The sequence below is a fragment of the Bactrocera dorsalis genome, chromosome 4, assembly GCF_023373825.1.
Source record: "Bactrocera dorsalis isolate Fly_Bdor chromosome 4, ASM2337382v1, whole genome shotgun sequence".
Taxonomy (NCBI): domain Eukaryota; kingdom Metazoa; phylum Arthropoda; class Insecta; order Diptera; family Tephritidae; genus Bactrocera; species Bactrocera dorsalis.
In genome coordinates this window covers 17822205-17841577 of record NC_064306.1, presented here as the reverse complement: position 1 = coordinate 17841577, position 19373 = coordinate 17822205, and the positions used below count along the sequence as shown (strand labels likewise).

The 19373-nt window shown below is 37.2% G+C and overlaps 1 protein-coding gene across 4 annotated transcripts in view; it reads left to right on the top strand.

The window, feature by feature from the left end:
• The window catches only part of LOC105225884 (protein trapped in endoderm-1), a 61734-nt gene that overhangs the window by 15664 nt on the left and 26697 nt on the right, over positions 1–19373 (top strand). For all 4 annotated transcript variants that reach the window (XM_049454699.1, XM_049454697.1, XM_049454700.1 and 1 more), the window contains exon 2: positions 18860–18945. In XM_049454699.1, the coding sequence (XP_049310656.1) occupies positions 18886–18945 (60 nt within the window). In that variant the 5' untranslated portion in view covers positions 18860–18885. The remainder of the gene's footprint in view (positions 1–18859; positions 18946–19373) is intronic.

Here is a 19373-nt window from a genome sequence, read left to right as displayed (position 1 = left end):
TGCCCACGTAGATGGAACCTAAGGCCTTCAGCCGGCTTCTGCAAAGTGCTTTTCCTCCTTAAACGTTTTGAGGTTGCACCTGTACTGTTCTCTCTCTTCCAACGGGAGCTGCTCCTTAAAAGTATGTGACCCCACTGCAATGCATGGTTCTGGCCCCATCATACTGGACGATGCCGCAGAGCGGGCTAATTCGTGGGCCAGCTCATTTCCGGCTACATCTTATGTCCTGCAACCTAGATTAGGTGTACCCGGTTGCACACTGATAGGCGGTTCAGACTTCCTATGCATTCCTCTACTAAAAGCGATTTAACCTCATACTCATTGCTTTTAGCGCGGTTTGGCTGTCGCTTAGTATGGCGATACGTTGGTTGCGTTGAAGATTGAGTTCTGCGCACTGATTTATAGCAAAGACTTCTGCTTGAAAGATGATCCGGTGTTTTTGAGTCGACAGTGTACCACTGAATAGTGCTGCGTCTCAGAAGTTTATCGAGTCATTTCACTTCCCCTTGCTGCCGAGAGCAACTCTAAAGTTCTTTGTTAAGTTCATCCTCTTTGTACCGCCGCCCTTGGAAGAAGGGCCAGTGATGTGTTTTCCTCTAGGGCTTTGATTTGTTGAGACGACATTATTTTCACTTTGCTTTCAAGTGCTGCAGTGGGGCAAGTGCGCATTGCTGCATTGCATTGCAGCTTCGATAGTTGAAGGTCTACCGAAGTCTGCGTTGCCTTAGGTGCCCAAGCAACCGCTTCATAAGTTATAATAGTCCTATTGCTTGTGAGCTCCTCAAGGAGTTCATCTACTACTAGGCTCCCTCGTAGTGACAAGACGAATCTTTCTCTCCCTTACAGTTGTTTCAGTTACCCTAGTAGGCAGAAGAGCATACGACATCGCCTCAACCATCAGCCGTAAGTTGATACCGAGCAGTGTTAGTGGATCTGCCTGCTCTGTACTCGTGCTGACTGGCGTAAAGGGAGGCCTCCGTTCTTATATGGTTGTCCACAATCTTTTCCATCCCTTTTAGCATGAATGATGTGATACTGATTGGCCGAAATAATTTCGTCAACCTACTTTGAGGATGAAAATTACTTTCGCTGTTCTCCATTCTTCTGGGATATACGTCCTTATCAGTCGTACCAGGTGTGACAAGAGATTTTGCATACCCTCTTGCAAAAGAGCTGGAAAGATGTCATCCTCCCCTGGTGACTTATAGTTCAAGAAGGAGCCCAGTGCCCATTTGATTGAGTCTGCAGTGAACATATTCCTTGCAGTCATTTAAATCAGGCGATCTGTCCTACGTGCGACTGTCTCCCCTGGAAAGTACGCCGCTGAAAGGACGAATTCAGAACCACCTCTGAAACTTTGAAAAACAGAAGAAGTCTAAATCGTTTCAAACCACTGCGCAAGAACGAGGTCTCTTGCTAGAGAGATCCCAAATTACCTTATTATTCCTTGAATTGAGGCCTCTTCCCTCTCCTCTAAAGACCTCCTCTAAAGATTCATGGATCAGAAGGATATTCAGGTTACCCGTCCAGGAGCTCCTGAGTGCAGGATAGCACCCCTTCCTGTTTGTTCGGAGACTGGTTCTGCTTTTTTTTCACCGACAGCGGCATCACAACGTGCTCAGCTGAGTTGATGCCGGAGTGAGTCGGTTCTTCGTCCACCTGCATCTTTTGTTCCCGGCTGTCTTTATTGAGTTTCCTCAACTCCACTTGCTACTACCCTTCACGCCGAGGTGCTTAAGTCCTCGTTCTGGTTTCTAACCAAACCAAGCGCAAAAACGGAGGTTTTGCTTGCGCTCCGGGGAAGAAATATCGTCATGCTATGCAGTGTCGGTAGATCTTCACCCCTCTTCGCACATGCCAACCTTCCTGCTTTGGAGGCGATCTCCGCTGGCCAGGTGGACGTCTTTACGTCCTGACTGTCGACTAATAGCAGACTTGCTCTGAAGTACACTCCATGGAAAGAGTCGATGTATCCACATCCCCTGAACATGATACACTCCTGAAGACCTCAAGACCTCCGCCGGGTAGTTTCGGGGCAACACCGCCATCCGGTTACCTTATACTGAGTTGTTGACGAGTGCTCTCAGAGAGCAGGAGTGCTAGTCGAGTAGAAAATCGTTCTACTGTCTGTTGTGATTGCAGCTTCTCGACATCGAACCTTCCTTGTGTTTGTTGATGTGCGAATCTTGGCTGCAACAAGGTAGTGGTCCGAGTCGATGTTAGGACCTCAGAGCGCACGCACATATAAAAACTCTGGAGACGTGTCTTCCGTCTATCACAACATGATCGCTTTTTCGATACGGAGACAGGCAGGTGGCTTGATGAATTTTCTTATGCTGGAATCTAATATTACAAATTACCATATTTTGCGCCTCGGCGAAATCGATCAGTCTCGATCCATTTAGGGATGTTTCGTCGTGGAGGCTGAAATTACCGACCGTAGTGCCAAAGATACCTTCTTTGCCAACCCTGGCATTATAGTCGCAAAGCACGATTTTGATATCGTTGCATCGTGGCGAAAGCATCTTTGGTCACATCGTCCTTCTCTTCCATCGCGGCGTGGACGCAAATCAGCGATATGTTGAAGAACTTCGCTTTGATGCGGATTGTGGCTAGACGTTTATCCACCGGGGTGACAGTACTCGGCGACGGAGTCTTTCTCCCACCACGAATCCTACACCAAATTTACGCTCCTTTGTATGGCCACAGTAGTAAATGCCACAAGGTCTTATTCGTCTCACTTCTTGTCCCGTCCGTCGCATTTCTTAGACCTTCACTCTAACGAGGACATCAACCAGCTGGACAGCGGCACCTTTCCAATTAAGGGACCGGACATTCCAGGTGCATGTCCTTATTTCGTTTTCCATGATCATCATCAAAAAGGGGGTCCCTCATCCGAAGCTGTCATTTAGTTTTCATTGGTACTGTTTTTTTACGTAGCGGGTCCCAAACCCTGCGTACAACCCTGTGGATGGGATGTTTAGCCCGCCTTCAAACGGATCTTTCTGGCCACTCCCAAGTGAATGGCGGTCAGAGAACTTTCCTCACTTGCGTATTTTTTTTTTTTTTGCTATTAAATCGTGTTATTTTAAAAAAGTAGTAATATGGCAATATTTTATAATGTGTTGACTTGAAGTCACAAAAATTTCAAAAAAAAAATCAATTTCCAAAGTTTATAGTTTTTTGTGTTGACCCTGTTCCAAAAAAAGGTAGTTGCGGTGACAACTATAAGTCCTTGGAGATTCATCTAAAAACAATTGGGCAAAAAAAAAGTTTTATAAATAGATAAACTCTGGCCTGTTCGAAGGATTTGTTTTTTTTTTCAAAAATTAACAAAATGGCGGTCTCAGGAAATTTTTTTCTAAATTTTTGGGAAAAAATCAACAGTTAATTGGTCTTAAAAAATCGAAATTTTTGAAAAACAAAAAATCCTTCGATCAGGCCCGAGTTTATTATGTATTCTAAAAGCTGTATAAATTTCATTAAAATCTACTGAGCGGGTTTCGAGTTACAGTTGTCACCAGTTCAAAAAACATAGTTTTGAGAAAAACGCGTTTAAAGTTTCACACTAGCGCTTTGAAGTGCCCGAGCTCTCTTTGTTATTTGTCGAATAACTCAAAAACTAATTATCGGATCAACGTGAAATTTTCAGAGAATATTTTTAAGATATTACACTTAACGAAAATGCAAAAAAAAATATTTTTTTGAAAATTCTAACTTCCCCTAACCCCTTAAGAGCAATTGGATTTGAACTTTTGTCTGAGGTTGCTATAATTTCATTACGGGGTATTTGTAACATTTGGTTACGACATGCTTGAATACCCTGTGACAACTTCGATTTCAAATCTTTATATACAGGTCAACCCCTGTAGTTAGCAGTGTGATTTACTCCACAATTGCTGCATTTTTTTATTTAAGTCCTCTTTTTTAAGAATACATTTTGAAGTAGGATTTAGATCACCACACACCACACAGACACTGCGTAAACTGCAATATGCATTCGTGTGTCCATACTCTTGGCAGTTTGTATATTGTACTTTACCATTTCTCTTACGTGGTTCTTCAACGGTGATTCTGCGATGGAGCAGATATTTTAAATTGTAAATCGACTGTTTTTCATTTTTCTTTAGTTGGTTAGAATTTGGCATCAATTCTATTCTGAATATTGGTTGTGGGACTTTGTTCCTTTTAAAAATATTTACTACTGATTTAATACTAAAACCACCTTCTCCAGTGCTTCTTTAACATCGTTAGAGTCTACCGAAGACTTTATACCTTTTATGATAACAACCAGGTCTTTAGAGCTCTTCATTCATCATTAAATTGATTTTCGGGAGCTCCGACCAACATATACATAGTTGGCCCTGAATAAAATATATATTTTTCTGGTAGATCGATCCCTACTAATGCGAAGGTTTACTCTTGGGTTAGTTAACAGCCTAGCCGAGCGGAACGCCGTTCACCACGCGATATTTTTCTAATACTTACAATTGGTGATATCTTTGGAATGATATTTCCGAATCGAATAATTCAAAAAGTTATATAAAGGTATTGAATCAATCTAGAATATAAAGTTAAAACCTCTGATACTGATTAAATAAGGTAAAAATAAAGATCTTTTACAGGAGCAGCATTTCAATTTTATTATTTTTTAAATTAATACTAATTGTGACGTAATTATAAAAGTTAGACAAATGCTGCCGCGACATTTTTTGTAGATAATTATATGTTCTCCAATGTTGTAGTAATGTTGCTAACACTTATACTTTTTAAAATATTCCCGATTAAAAATTGAAAAATTTGTTCAAAAACACATAGTATTTTTCAATATTTCACTAAACTTTTTTTTACATTCTTTACTTTGTATATTTAAATATACACTCTAAACATTAAAGTAAGTTCATATTTCACTTTTATTTTTATATTTTTTAGCTAAATTTATAAATTTAATAATCACTTAGAACACTCATGCTGTAAAAGGTTACATTGTTTACAATTATGAGAAAAACGTGCGTTGCCACATCTTAAATACTAAATATGAAGAATTGTTTAACGACAGTGTCTTCTTTGTTTGTATTTTCGCATTATCCTTTTTTTTATTAACTATAAAATATTCTTTCCAACATTTTAAAAGCTATGATTGAGATGTAAAGAACTCCTTTCTGGTTGTCGACCTCGACCGCGCTCTAAAGAAATAACCCTGGTCGAGCCAATACCCTGGGCTATACTTCTTTCTTTCTAAAAAAATAACCCTGGTCGAGTCACTACACGGGGTATCCCAAGTATTTTATTACGTGTTATTATTATATAATATAACTTAGATGTTTTTTAAATTTCAATAAGAAAAAATCCATATGCATGGAAAAATTGTTTATACTCATTTTAATTTGAAATATAATTTATAGACACACTTGTTTTTTTAGAACTAAGATTCGCTGATATTTCTCTTTTTCGCTATAATTTCTCTTTCTCTATTCTTTCTAACTGAATAAAGAAAGAGAAATTATAGCGAAAAAGAGAAATATCAGCGAATCTTATCATATGGCAGCGCTCCATATCCTCTTATAGTAGGGGAGCCCAAGCGGCGATTTTCGAAGTTACTAAAGCGTGTCAGAAAATTTTATGGGGAGAAACATTGCACCTTTTTATGTCCCCCTACCAAATATGAGCCCTTAATATGGAGGGGTGCGTTGGGGGGAGTTCGTCAGATTAGAGAAAAAAATCGATCCTTCGGGAAACTCGGGCGCGTCAGATTAAGAGATGGTAAATTAATACATGAAGGCGAGTGTATATTTCAATATTCTGATAGTTTGAGGGTGACTTAGAGAAATAGCAGGGTGACAAATTTGTAAAAAAATACGTCACCTTAAATACTCGAGCGCGATAGATTTTTTTTAGATAATTCTGTCAGAATCACGAAAATCCTATAATCTGACAGTTTCCATGGGGCGATACAGGTAAAATCGTCGACAAAACGTCAAGCGTACTGATGCTGAGAGGTGTGTATCCCCCACTCCTCATTTTCTTTCTCACTCTCTCGCACCGTCCTCATACTAGCGTATGCCGCCATGATGCCATCTCAACTGATCACCATATCCTGGTTGTTGTTAGGAGACGCTTGACACTTGTTTGTTTGTGGTGTTTTCTATTTTTTTTCCATTTACAGCGATCAGTTTTACATCCATTGTAAAAATGAGTCACGTTAGTGTCAAATGTGTTTTCTGTGGCGAAGAAACGTATAAAAAATCAAAAAGTTTACTCCACAAACTCTAAATAAGTGTATAACTGTTTTGGAGTATCGCAAAGCGAAACCGGTTGTCAGAAAATCGAGCAGCGCTTATGCTACTGTCGAACTGTCAGAAGGAACCTCATTGAACGATGGCTATCATACCCAATGTTATAGCTTTTTACAGTACTTAAAATACCATCTGATTTACGAAGGCAAATTCAAATTGGTACAGAAAGTAAGCAGGCAATTTAATGTACCAGAACTTTCTGGAGAGAATCTCGAGATATCTACTTCTAGCACTTCCATAAAAAGGGCTGTTGGTACAATAGACGAGTAAGTGTTAATGTAATAGATTATTTATTATATATTGTATCACATTGTGATGTTGAAAAAAATTATTCCTATCAATTCTTATAATAAAAAAAAATTATTATATTAACGTTTCAATAATTCTATTTAAAACAAGTAAGGAAGGGCTAAGTTCGGGTGTCACCGAACATTTTATACTCTCGCACGATAAAGTGATAATCGAAATTTCATTATCCGTCATTTACATATTTTTTTATTTTGCTGTAAAATTAATTAGAATTAAATTCTGAAAGATTTACCGATATTTTCGGTGAAAAATTAGGTTAGGTTAGGTTGGGCACTGAGTTCTTCGTGTTCGATATCAGGGACCTTGAAAAGTTATAGGCCGATCACAACAATTTTTCCACAATGGATACCTCAGCTCACATACCGTGTTTGAGTAAAGTTTTATTCCGCTATGATCATTGGTTTCTAATGTATATATTATACAGAGAAGGCATCAGATGGAATTCGAAATAGCGTTATATTGGAAGAAGGCGTGGTTGAGAACCGATTTGGCCCATATTTAGTATATGTCATCAATTTGTTAAAAAAATATTATATACCGAATTTCATTGAAATCGGTCGAGTAGTTCCTGAGTTATGGTTTTTGGTCCATAAGTGGGCGACGCCACGCCCATTTTTAAGTTTTAAAAAAAGCCTGGGTACAACTTCTTTCTGCCATTTCTTCCGTAAAATTTTGTGTTTCTGACGTTTTTTGTTAGTCGGTTAACGCACTTTTAGTGATTTTCAACATAACCTTTGTATGGGAGGTGGGCGTGGTTATTATCCGATTTCTTCCATTTTTGAACTGTATATGGAAATGCCTGAAGGAAACGGCTCTATAGAGTTTGGTTGACATAGCTATAGTAGTTTCCGAGATATGTACAAAAAACTTAATAGGGGGCGGGGCCACGCCCACTTTTCCAAAAAAATTACTTCCAAATATGCTCCCCCTAATGCGATCCTTTGTGCCAAATTTCACTTTAATATCTTCATTTATGGCTTAGTTATTATGACACTTTATAGGTTTTCGGTTTCCGCCATTTTGTGGGCGTGGCAGTGGACCGATTTTGCCCATCTTCGAACTTGACCTTCTTATGGAGCCAAGAAATACGTGTACCAAGTTTCATCATGATATCTCAATTTTTACTCAAGTTACAGCTTGCACAGACGGACGGACGGACAGACAGACATCCGGATTTCACCTCTACTCGTCACCCTGATCACTTTGGTATATATAACCCTATATCTGACTCTTTTAGTTTTAGGACTTACAAACAACCGTTATGTGAACAAAACTGTAATACTCTCTTTAGCAACTTTGTTGCGAGAGTATAAAAATATATGAGAATATATAAATATTATATTATAAATAAATAAATAAATATATGTACATATATATATATCTTAATATATAAAAATCACGTGCCACGTTGTTTGTTTGCGATGGACTCCTAAACTACTGAACCGATTTTAATGAAATTTTTAACACTGTGTGCAGTTTGGTCCAACTTGAAAGATAGGATAGTTTATAACTTTCCTTATAGTCGCATTATTTATTCATTGCAAATTATTTGTTTATTATTAGCAAAGAGCTATCCACCAGTTGGTGGCGCTAACAGCGGTATTGAGTAAGTGCGGTATGTTACAGTAGATGGCACTACAAACATTAAAAACATTAAATGAAAATGTGTAGTTTGAAGTTTATATTTATATATAACATTAAAAACATTAAATGAAAATGCGTTGTTTGAAGTTTATATTATTTGTGGTAAAGTTATACGAGTCTATGACTTCCAAAAAAAAAAATAAAAATTGGGCGGGGCGAAGTTCGCCGGGTCAGCTAGTATATATATATATATATTTAATTATTCTTATATTTAGATTAACTGATGATTTTTCTATTTGAAGAGGTGGAAACCAACTTCGACGATGTCTCGAATGACGAAAATTTACATGTTTTTTTTTTTTTAATATTTATATCTATTTTCATATTAATAAATTATTTAATTTTCTATACATATATATGTATACACTGTTTTTATAACATCCTGTAACAAAAACAAGAACCAAATAGAATTCTTCCACTTTTAAATCTTCAGATTAACGATATCCCTCTATATAATTGTCAGATTATCTTTTGGGAAGACTCTGACATCAAGTTCATCCCCCTGCATAAAAATCTGACGCGCAGGAGTATCTCAAGATCACATTTTTTTTTACAAGTTTTAAAATCAGTCATGACTTTTGGTCACGTCGAAATTGTCAGAAATTTAAATGGAACACTTTTTAGAGGTTCATTAACATTCGCTTTGAAAATCTGACACGCTCGAATAACTTTTTTTAACCTCTCATTACGGCCCTCCCCCTTGAATTGATTGTCAGATTAATATATATCGACTATCAGAAATACAATGCGTGTATATACCATAAATGACTGACGCGTTTGAGTTTTTTTTTTTACATTTACTTTACTGTTTTTTTTTTACATTTTTGAAAATAATCACCCGCTCTTCCCCCCCACTAAAATGGGAAACTTGACCTAGACTTTCTTTTTTTTTACTCCAGGCTCCTCTACTATTAATTGTTAGCACATACATAAATGATGCGTAAAAAGTGATTTTTAAAATAGAGATTTCTTACTTATAAAAACATCTGCATAAAGTGTGTTAAATGTAGTGAAATAGCTTGTTAAAATGTTCGAATTTTGGAAATTTTTGAATTTTAAAGTCAAATATATCTTGTAAACTAAGCATTTGCCTATATATTTTTTAATCAGGAGGACATCTTCTTTCCAACGGTGCCTTCAGATCGTGGCAAGAAAGAAATCGGAATTGTGCCCTTTGCACTGATGTGAGTGCGGCCTTCGTTATAAACTCACCTTAACCAGTCTCCAGGCCCATGACCTAACCTTACACAGTTCGCGTAGATGGGTGGCCAACAAGTTGCATAACAGCTTAACCGTCCACTGTCCGGTACGATGATATCAGGGCCCAAGGATTTGAAAGCTTTAAATGAATTCCGTGTCCGGATAAAGTGACGTTTATCTAGAAGATCTAGATAACGCCGTGAGCCCCCTAGAAACTCCCCCCAGTGCCAGTTCTTCAGCGAAATAGTTCAATGCAAAGTAAACACAAAGGAGTAGTTCCAACGACCTCTCGCTGTCAAACTAGGGGTTTGCATTTCTCAAATATCCTAGTGAATCTAGGACCAGAGAAGGAGTGTCGTTTGGAAGCCTCTATTCCGAGATTAGGAAAGTAATTTCTTGCTAGCATACACAAAAGTGGGAAAGTTTCCCCTATTAAAAGTAGATATGTTTTCACTAAATACAAAATCACAAAGTAATTCATCGATAATTGCCTGGCATCTCCGAGGCATGCTTTCTACTAATTTGACGACGTATTCTAGTGACAAGGATCTCCAGATCCGGCGAATTTCGTAACAAAACTGCTTCAAAGTGTATGTGCGTCTTTCACGAAGCTTCTGTTTAATATATGCCCACACATTTTCAATAGGGTTTGCATCGGGCGATTGCGACTGCCAATCCAAGGTAAAGATGCCAGCTTGAGTTTTCCACTGAGTACAGAGCTTGCTGCGGAGTTTAGGATCGTTGTCCTCTTGTAGAATCCAATCTTCATTTTTTTTATGAAGCATCGTTTGGCAGATGACAGTAAAGCCTTTTTGTAGATTTTTATTATTTTCTCGGCATTTAGGTTGTCAGTAAACAGGTACAAAGTGCCGAATCCCTGCTTTGAGAAGCAGCCCCAAAGATGCACCTTTATTCCATGTTTTACGGTCCGCTGAACAAGCCTATTAGTGGAAGTTGACCAGGCTCGCGTGAGGACAGAACGTGCCCATATAGAACATTCATCAGTAAAACTGACATTTTCAAAATCTCTATCAATATTCTCATGCGCTCAAGTGAGTCGCTTTGTCACAAGTTTTTCAGCTAACAGAGGCTTCTACATTGTGTTGCGCCATTTTAGGTCATGAGTATGAAGAAGGGTTCGGATAGTTTCGTAGGATACATCTAAACCTTTTGCCATTAATTTTGCTTTTCCTTGCGCAGTGTTAAAGCAGGATTCCGCGAAAACAAATTCACTTTTCTTTTTTCATCTTTTTTGTTCACTTTTCCTATCGAACCACGTTCTGGTAAATCATCGAGCTATTCAAACACGGCGGCGAAGAGCTGATAAGGTGCATGCATCAGCTTCTTTGCAAAATATGGTCGGACGAAAGTATGCCCTACGATTGGAATTTAAGTGTGCTATGCCCAATCCATAAAAAAGGAGACCCCACAATCTGCGCCAACTACCTTGGGATAAGCCTCCTCAACATCGCGTACGAGGTTCTATCGAGCGTATTGTGTGAAAGATTAAAGCCCACCGTCAACAAACTGATTGGACCTTATCAGTGTGGCTTCAGACCTGGTAAATCAACAACCGACCAGATATTCACCATGCGCCAAATCTTGGAAAAGACCCGGGAAAGGAGAATCGACACTCACCACCTATTCGTCGATTTCAAAGCTGCTTTCGACAGCACGAAAAGGAGCTGCCTTTATGCCGCGATGTCTGAATTTGGTATCCCCGCAAAACTAATACGGCTGTGTAAACTGACGTTGAGCAACACGAAAAGCTCCGTCAGGATCGGGAAGGATCTCTCCGAGCCGTTCGATACCAAACGAGGTTTCAGACAAGGCGACTCCCTATCGTGCGACTTTTTCAATCTGCTGCTGGAGAAAATTATTAGAGCTGCAGAACTGAATCGAGCAGGTACAATCTTTTATAAGAGTGTACAGCTGCTGGCGTATGCCGATGATATTGATATCATCGGTCTCAACACCCGCGCCTTTCTCCAGACTGAACAAGGAAGCAACGCAAATGGGTCTGACAGTGAACGACGGCAAGACGAAATATCTCCTGTCATCAAACAAACAGTCGTCGCACTGGCGACTTGGCTCCCACGTCACTGTTGACAGTCATAACTTTGAAGTTGTAGATAATTTCGTCTATTTAGGAACCAGCATTAACACCACCATCAATGTCAGCCTGGAAATGCAACGCAGGATTACTCTTGCCATCAGGTGCTACTTCGGACTGAGTACGCAATTGAAAAGTAAAGTCCTCTCTCGACGAACAAAAACCAAACTCTATAAGTCACTCATAATTCCCGTCCTGCTATATGGTGCAGAGGCTTGGACGATGATAACAACCGATGAGTCAACGTTGCGAGTTTTCGAGAGAAAAGTTCTGCGAAAGATTTATGGTCCTTTGCGCATTGGCCACGGGGAATATCGCATTTGATGGAACGATGAGCTGTACGAGATATACGACGACATTGACATAGTTCAGCGAATTAAAAGACAGCGGCTACGATGGCGGGAAGCAGAGGAAGACCTCCACTCCGTTGGAAGGACCAAGTGGAGAAGGACCTGGCTTCGCTTGAAATATCCAATTGGCGCCACGTAGCGAAGAGAAGAAACGACTGGCGCGCTGTTGTTGACTCGGCTATAATCGCGTAAGCGGTGTCTACGCCAGTAAAGAAGAAGAAGAGATATATCGCTGTATCCACTTCTGTACAAGTGCCTTCGACTTTCTCACATATTTAGCAGCCGCTGATTGCGACATTTTGGAACCTTTTGCCTGGATGCAAAGGAACACAGCCTTGTAGCGCGACGCGTACTTAGCACTCACGGCGTTTAACGTGATTCTCTTTCAAAAGACCAACGACAACTGAACCTTTGTTGACAATGCATCAAGGACAAAGCTTCCCTCTATCGGCTTGCGAAGGAATTGGAGCAAAATCTTTCATTAACTGTCGGTAAAGTTGACCACGCTCTTACTTGACAGACTGTAAATATATGGGGTATTCCATACCAAATCGACTACTTTTGAACCCGACCCCTTTAGATTTTGCTGAAACTTATCCATCCTTTTCTACCCTTTGAAACAAATTTTTTGGGAATTTTTTTAAAATTTTTTGTCCAACTTCAAAAAAGTTATGAATTTTTCAAAAAATGGCTTTTTTTTTTCAAATAGCCATAACTTTTGTAGAAATTGACTTTTGGAGACCATTTTTTTTTAAATTTTTGTGTTTGAATGAACTTTTCGAAAAAATACACGAAAAAAATTTAACACGATCAATTATATGAAATAATCGATTTTTTCGTTATTTTTTGGACATATATTTTTTATATGATAGAAATAAATAATGGTATGGAATACCCCATATATTGGGTTGTCAAAAAAGTCTTGCGGTATTTTTATTGAATTAATTCGTGTGGCACCCATACATCGAGCTTCTTAGTGACTCCAAGCTTCTTCAAATGGTTTATAACGGTTTGATGACTACTATGCCGGTCTCTTTCGACCAATTCAGCGATTTTATCGCAATTTTCGACGACAGGCCTTCCGGAGCGTGGCGCATCTTAGACCACCTCTACACCAGAACGAAAACGTTGAAACCATCGTTGTGCGGTGGAAATGGAAACTGTATTGGGTCCATAAACTGCACAAATTTTATTGGCGGCTTGAGATGAAACGACAATCAATCAAACACGTGTTAGCGCGTGAAATGAGCTTTCCAAAAAGGTATAGCATGACCCGATGCGACGAATAACACTAGAACTACGTGCTTTCAGCGCCAACTAGCGAAAATACCGCAAGACTTTTTTGACAACCCAATATAAACAAGCCAAGGCTTTTGGCTATTTGTCCTTTTGGCTATCGTCTCAGTGTGACCCTCCGAAAAATCACTGATTTTCCCGATTGCTTTTTAATGTAGAAATTAACTAATTGGTCCGGTTTACAAAAAGATTTTTATTTATTTACTAGAGGGCCCGTCCACGCTTCACTGTGGCTGATTCATAGATAAACTACTACCGCCTCGCAAGTTCATAATCCAACAAAAACAACGAATAACTGATTCTGAGAAGTGTATGAGTGCTCTTTAGTCGTAATAAAACCGAATTTTTGCGTCGATGTGTGACAATAGAAACATAGCTACATCATTTCCCACTGAAGTCCAATCCAGAGTCATTCCAGTGGACTGCACATGATAAACCGGTTCTCAGGCGTGGAAAGACGAAAAGGTTGGCTACAAGGTTATGACATCAGTCTTTTGGGATGCAAGTGGTTGCACTTCTTTCCTACTATTCCAAATACTTAGCAATTGTGTTATTTTCGAGGAAGAATCTGTTTAAAATTGTACGCATACATTCAAATGATTTCTACAAACATGATTTTGAAATTATTTTTTTAGCCAAACCGGTTCGAACGTTCTTGAGTTATAAATGGTGTAACTAACAACAACAACTAACAATAATAGTAGGGGAGCCCGGAGTGCTAAATTTGCAGTTACTGGAGCGTCATGGAGACTTACTAGATTGTCAAGATAACGTTTAAAAAAAAAGAAAGTCTAGGTGAAGTTTTCCATTTTAGTGGGGAGAAGAGCGGGTAATTATTTTCAAAAATGTAAAAAAAAAGTCACATAAAAATACTCAATACGTCAGTCATTTATGGTATATACGCGCTTTGTATTTCTGATAGTCGATATATATTAATCTGACAATCAATTCAAGGTTGAAGGCCGTAATGAGAGGTTAAAAAAAAAAAAAGTTACTCGAGCGCGTCAGATTTTTCAAGCGAATGTTAATGAACCTCTAAAAAGTGTACCATTTAAATTTCTGACAAATTCGACGTGGACAAAAGTCATTTCTTGATTTTAAATCGAGCGCGTCAGATTTTTTTTCAGGGGGATGAACTTGATGTCAGAGTCTTCCCAAAAGATAATCTGACAATTATATAGAGGCATGTCGTTAATCTGACGATTTAAAAGTGGAAGAATTCTGTTTGGTTCTTGTTTTTTTACAGGATGTAATAAATAAATATATAAATATAGTTTAATTTACATATATATATATATACGTATATATATTTATTTATTTATTTATAATATAATATTTATATTTTCTCATATATTTTTTAAATAGAATTATTGAAACGTTAATATAATATTTTTTTTTTTTAAATTTGAAAGGAATAATTTTTTTTCAACATCACAATGTAATACAATATATAATAAATAATCTATTACATTAACACTTACTCGTCTATTGTACCAACAGCCCCTATTATGAAAGTGCTAGGAGTAGATATCTCTACTAACAACAACCACGCTATGGTGATCAGTACACTTGACCTTTTGTCTACGATTTTACCTGTATCGCCCCACGGAAACTGTCAGATTATATGATTTTCGTGATTCTGACAGAATTACCTTTAAAATTAAAAAAAAAAATCTATCGCGCTCGAGTATTTCAAGGTGACGTTTTTTTTTTACAGATTTGTCACCCTGCTATTTCTCTAAGCCACCCTCAAACTGTCAGAATATTGAAATATACACTCGTCTTCATGCATTTAATTTACCATCTCTTAATCTTACGCGCTCGAGTTTCCCGAAGGATCGATTTTTTTCTCTAATCTGACGAACTCCCCCCCAACGCACGCCTCCATATTAAGGGCTCATATTTGGTAGGGGTACATAAAAAGGTCCCCATAAAATTTTCTGACACGCTTAAGTAACTGCAAAAATCCCCTCTTGGGCTCCCCTACTATAACTTTCTTTTATATACATATGTAGATGTGAGGTTGTTTTTATTGTTTTATTATTTTTTTTTGAAGAAATGAAATATTCAAATGATTCGAACAAAATATAATTTTTGTATTTATGAGTTGTATTAAATATTAACATAAAGAGATAAAAAGTATCCTATGTCCTTATCCTAGTTCTAAGCTACCTCCCCACCAAGTTTCAGCCAAATCGGTTCAGCCGTTCTTGAGTTATAAATGGTGTAACTAACAACAACTTTCTTTTATATACATACATATATAGATTTATTGAGTGTATGATAGTTAAATAAATTGCTGAAATGACTCGGTAAGAAAAGGTCATGTACGATGTCCACGATTGCGGGCGCAATTTTGATCCAAAAAGATTATTATCTATAGGAAAGTCACTATCGCGCTATGGACTCTGTGTATTTCACAAATTGGCGGCGGTTTGAAGAAAAGTTTTCGAATTTGGCCCTTTTTTCCATAGTTTTTCGTAGGAAAAATAGGAAGATTACAAAAAAAAACGCGATAGAGAATGGCGTTGAAAATGTTCTTTCCATGGGAACTAGATATCTTCTCTAGATATATACTTTTCCTTTGAGAGTGGAAACCGTTTTGAAACATCTACACCAAACTTATTTTCTCAAAATGAACTCAGTGTCTTAATACTTTATCAAGTTTGGCTTAATAACATTTGTAGAAAACTTCCGAAGTATCGTATGGAAAAGTTGAAAGGTGGAATATTTGATGGTCCTCAAATGTAACAGTTAATGTCATTCATTTATCAAGGGACATCAAGAATTTAAAAGTGAGAAAAGCTAATGTTTTCTGATTTTTACAATGTAAAATTGAAATAAAGCTTTAAAAATGTACGAGAACAAATCTTACAAAACTATTGATCGTTTAGAAACTATGAACACTAGTATATATCCAAAACTGATCTTATATATATATGGATCAATATGTGAGATTTCTTAGCAATATTAACGGATCGTATAATATTGGATATATGTACTATTTAATGCTATATGTGGAATACACAATATGTCGGTCAACGCATGAGTTATATCTGTATGTAAGATAATAAACACCATATATTCTCAAATATACCTGAACAATGTTAAATGTTAGGGCAATTAGGCCAAACCTTTTTGTGTCCCCCCAATATACTATATATTGTGATATTATGTGGACATGTTTTCTTTAAAATTTTGTTGCTTAGCCCTGAATATGAATGGTCTGCGCCTCGGTCTAAAATTCATATTCCAAATATTATCAATTCCGATATTCCCAACAATAAATGTTGATATTTTTAATAAAAATAAAAATTTTTTATATTCTTGCAACCAGTTGCTACAAAGTATTATAATTTTGTTCATCTAACGGTTGTACGTATCACCTAAAACTAATCGAAATAGTAGGGTTATATGTAACTTGAGTAAAAACAAAAAAAGTTCGAGATCCTAGATGAGAGTAATCGGACCACTGCCACGCCCACAAATCGCCATTAACCGAAAACCTATTAAGTGCCATAACTAAGCACCTAATTAAAATATACTACTCATATTTGACACAGGCTACTGCGATCAGCCAGGGGCACCTGTGGGAAAAAAAATTGTCATAAAGTGGGCGTAGCTCCACCCCCTAATAAGTTTAATATCTCCCAAACCACTAAAGCTAGCTAAAGAATTTGGTTATTATTCGCTTAGGACGAATACTACAAGAACTCCTACCTATGGTGTGAAAATGGACGAAATCGGATGAAAATCCCGTTCGCTCCCAATTTAACGGTACGGTTCAAAACTCATAAAAGCCCGATAAATCAGTAACTAAATGCGCCATAAACACAAAAACTTGCCGCCGTGATGATAAGACAAAGCTTAATAGAGACCATGGTAAAAATTGGACGATTTCGACAAAAGTTGGTATTTTTCATATTTCTATGTCACGTTGTGAAAAAGGGCGAAATCGGACAATAACCACGCTTACTTCTCATATAACACAGTTTTAAATTCCACTTGGTTCTTTTACTTTCCAGTACACAAATCAAGAAGCATTTTATATAACGGGATTAAAGTTTGCATGAATAACGCCTTTAGTAGTTATATGCCACTTTATGATCAAAAATTGTTCAAATCCAATAAAAAGGTTCAAGCCCATAGGTACCGAATATTTGAATCCCAGTTCGTATAGTTGACTTTTGCTCAAAAATATCCGTCAATGTATGAGATATGTAATTGTAATTCAGGAGTAGTACTTCTCTGGCAATGGTATGTCTGTATGTTAAAAATGGCTTGAATCAGATTAATACTTCTCAGAGGCCCCATATACCTAATATAAAGGTTTTGAACTTCCGGGTGACTTTACTCCATATGTTTATTTTTTTGGTATATGATAATAGTATGTAGTATTGGGAAAAATAGATAAAATTTGCTCGATGTTTGGTTACAGTCGAACTTAGTCCTTTCATATTTGTTTAAATTAGTTTAGGATAAAACAAGAGTGTGTATTATTTGACAGTATTGTAGAAGTATTTTCCGAATGAGTACATAGAATATTACCATGGGGAAACCCCGTCGGCTCAATAAAATTCAAGATTTTATCGGAAATAGTAATCTAGTATGGGACCAGTCATTAAATGTGAATGTGTGAATATTAGCAACTTCAACACCGCAAAATACTGTAGGCATTTATTCAAGTTCAGTGTGAGTTAATTTCGACGCTTCTGTATAATGTTGGGTTGTCAAAAAAGTCTTGCGGTATTTTCGCTAGTTGGCGCTGAAAGCGCGTAGTTCTAGTTTTATTCGTCGCATAGGGTCATGCTATACCTTTTTGGAAAGCTCATTTCACGCGCTGTTTGATTGATTGTCGTTTCTTTTAAGTCGTTCGTGTGTTATAGCGTCACAAACATGGAGCAAAATAAAGAGAAAATACGGCATATTTTACAGTACCACTACGATAAAGGCAAAAATGCATCTCAAGCCGCCAATAAAATTTGTGCAGTTTATGGACCCGATACAGTTTCCATTTCCACCGCACAACGATGGTTTCAACGTTTTCGTTCTGGTGTAGAGGTGTTCGAAGATGCGCCACGCTCCGGAAGGCCTGTCGTCGAAAATTGCGATAAAATCGCTGAATTGGTCGAAAAAGACCGGCATAGTAGCAGCGGAGCATCGGTCAAGAGCTGCGCATGAGTCATCAAAAATTCATTTCAATTTCAATAAAAAAAATTCAATAAAAATACCGCAAGACTTTTTTGACAACCCTATATGATATTGAATGGTAGCAACAGATAATAAATGGTGACTGGTGAATCAGTTGGCAGTGATTGGTATTCGATAGTCATTCATAAAGTGTATATTTATATACGATGTATTTGGCCTGGTATATACACACAAGGGTGGTGTTCATTTTACTTATTTTTTCTTAGCCAAAAACTCCCCATGATTGATTAGAGAGCCTTAGTCAAACAAACCTAAAAAAGCAATAAGTATAAGTTAATAAGAAAATCCTCTTTCTGAGTTTATGCATGTTTGGGAATTTCTGTTCAGGCAACATTGCTGAATTTATATATTCAAGTTAATTCGGGCATTTAATTAGTATTCCAAATACGTATACATTTTAATTAAGGTTTATGAAATTTTTGTTTGCTTAAATTTTTCAGGATGGGAGAAAATATTATATATCCACATGCTGCCACCTTATTCGCTGCAATTTGCGCAAGTATATTTGCAATCATCGGAACATTTGGTAAGGAAAGTAGCCAATAGGTGCTTATAAATATTTAACTAACAACTGTATATTTAAAATTATCGGAACATTTGTTAAAAAAGTAACACATAAATGTTAACAAATATTTAAAACCAATAGTGCCAGAGCACAAAAGTAAATCAAAACATATGTATGTGCAAATATATACATATATATACGGCAAGGGTATATAAACCGATTTTTTATAAGCAACATTGTGAATTTGAAAAAATTTAATCACCACTTGATCAGTTGTTGGAGCCAATTTGTTTACTGTTCAAAAAGGCAGCAGCACAAATACGTATAAATGTAATACAGTACTATATACAAATTGTCGAGTGTAATGAAGCGCTGATAATATCAATATATATATTACAATAAAACGTATGATCTTAGATTATATTCAGTTCAATAATATAATTATTAAA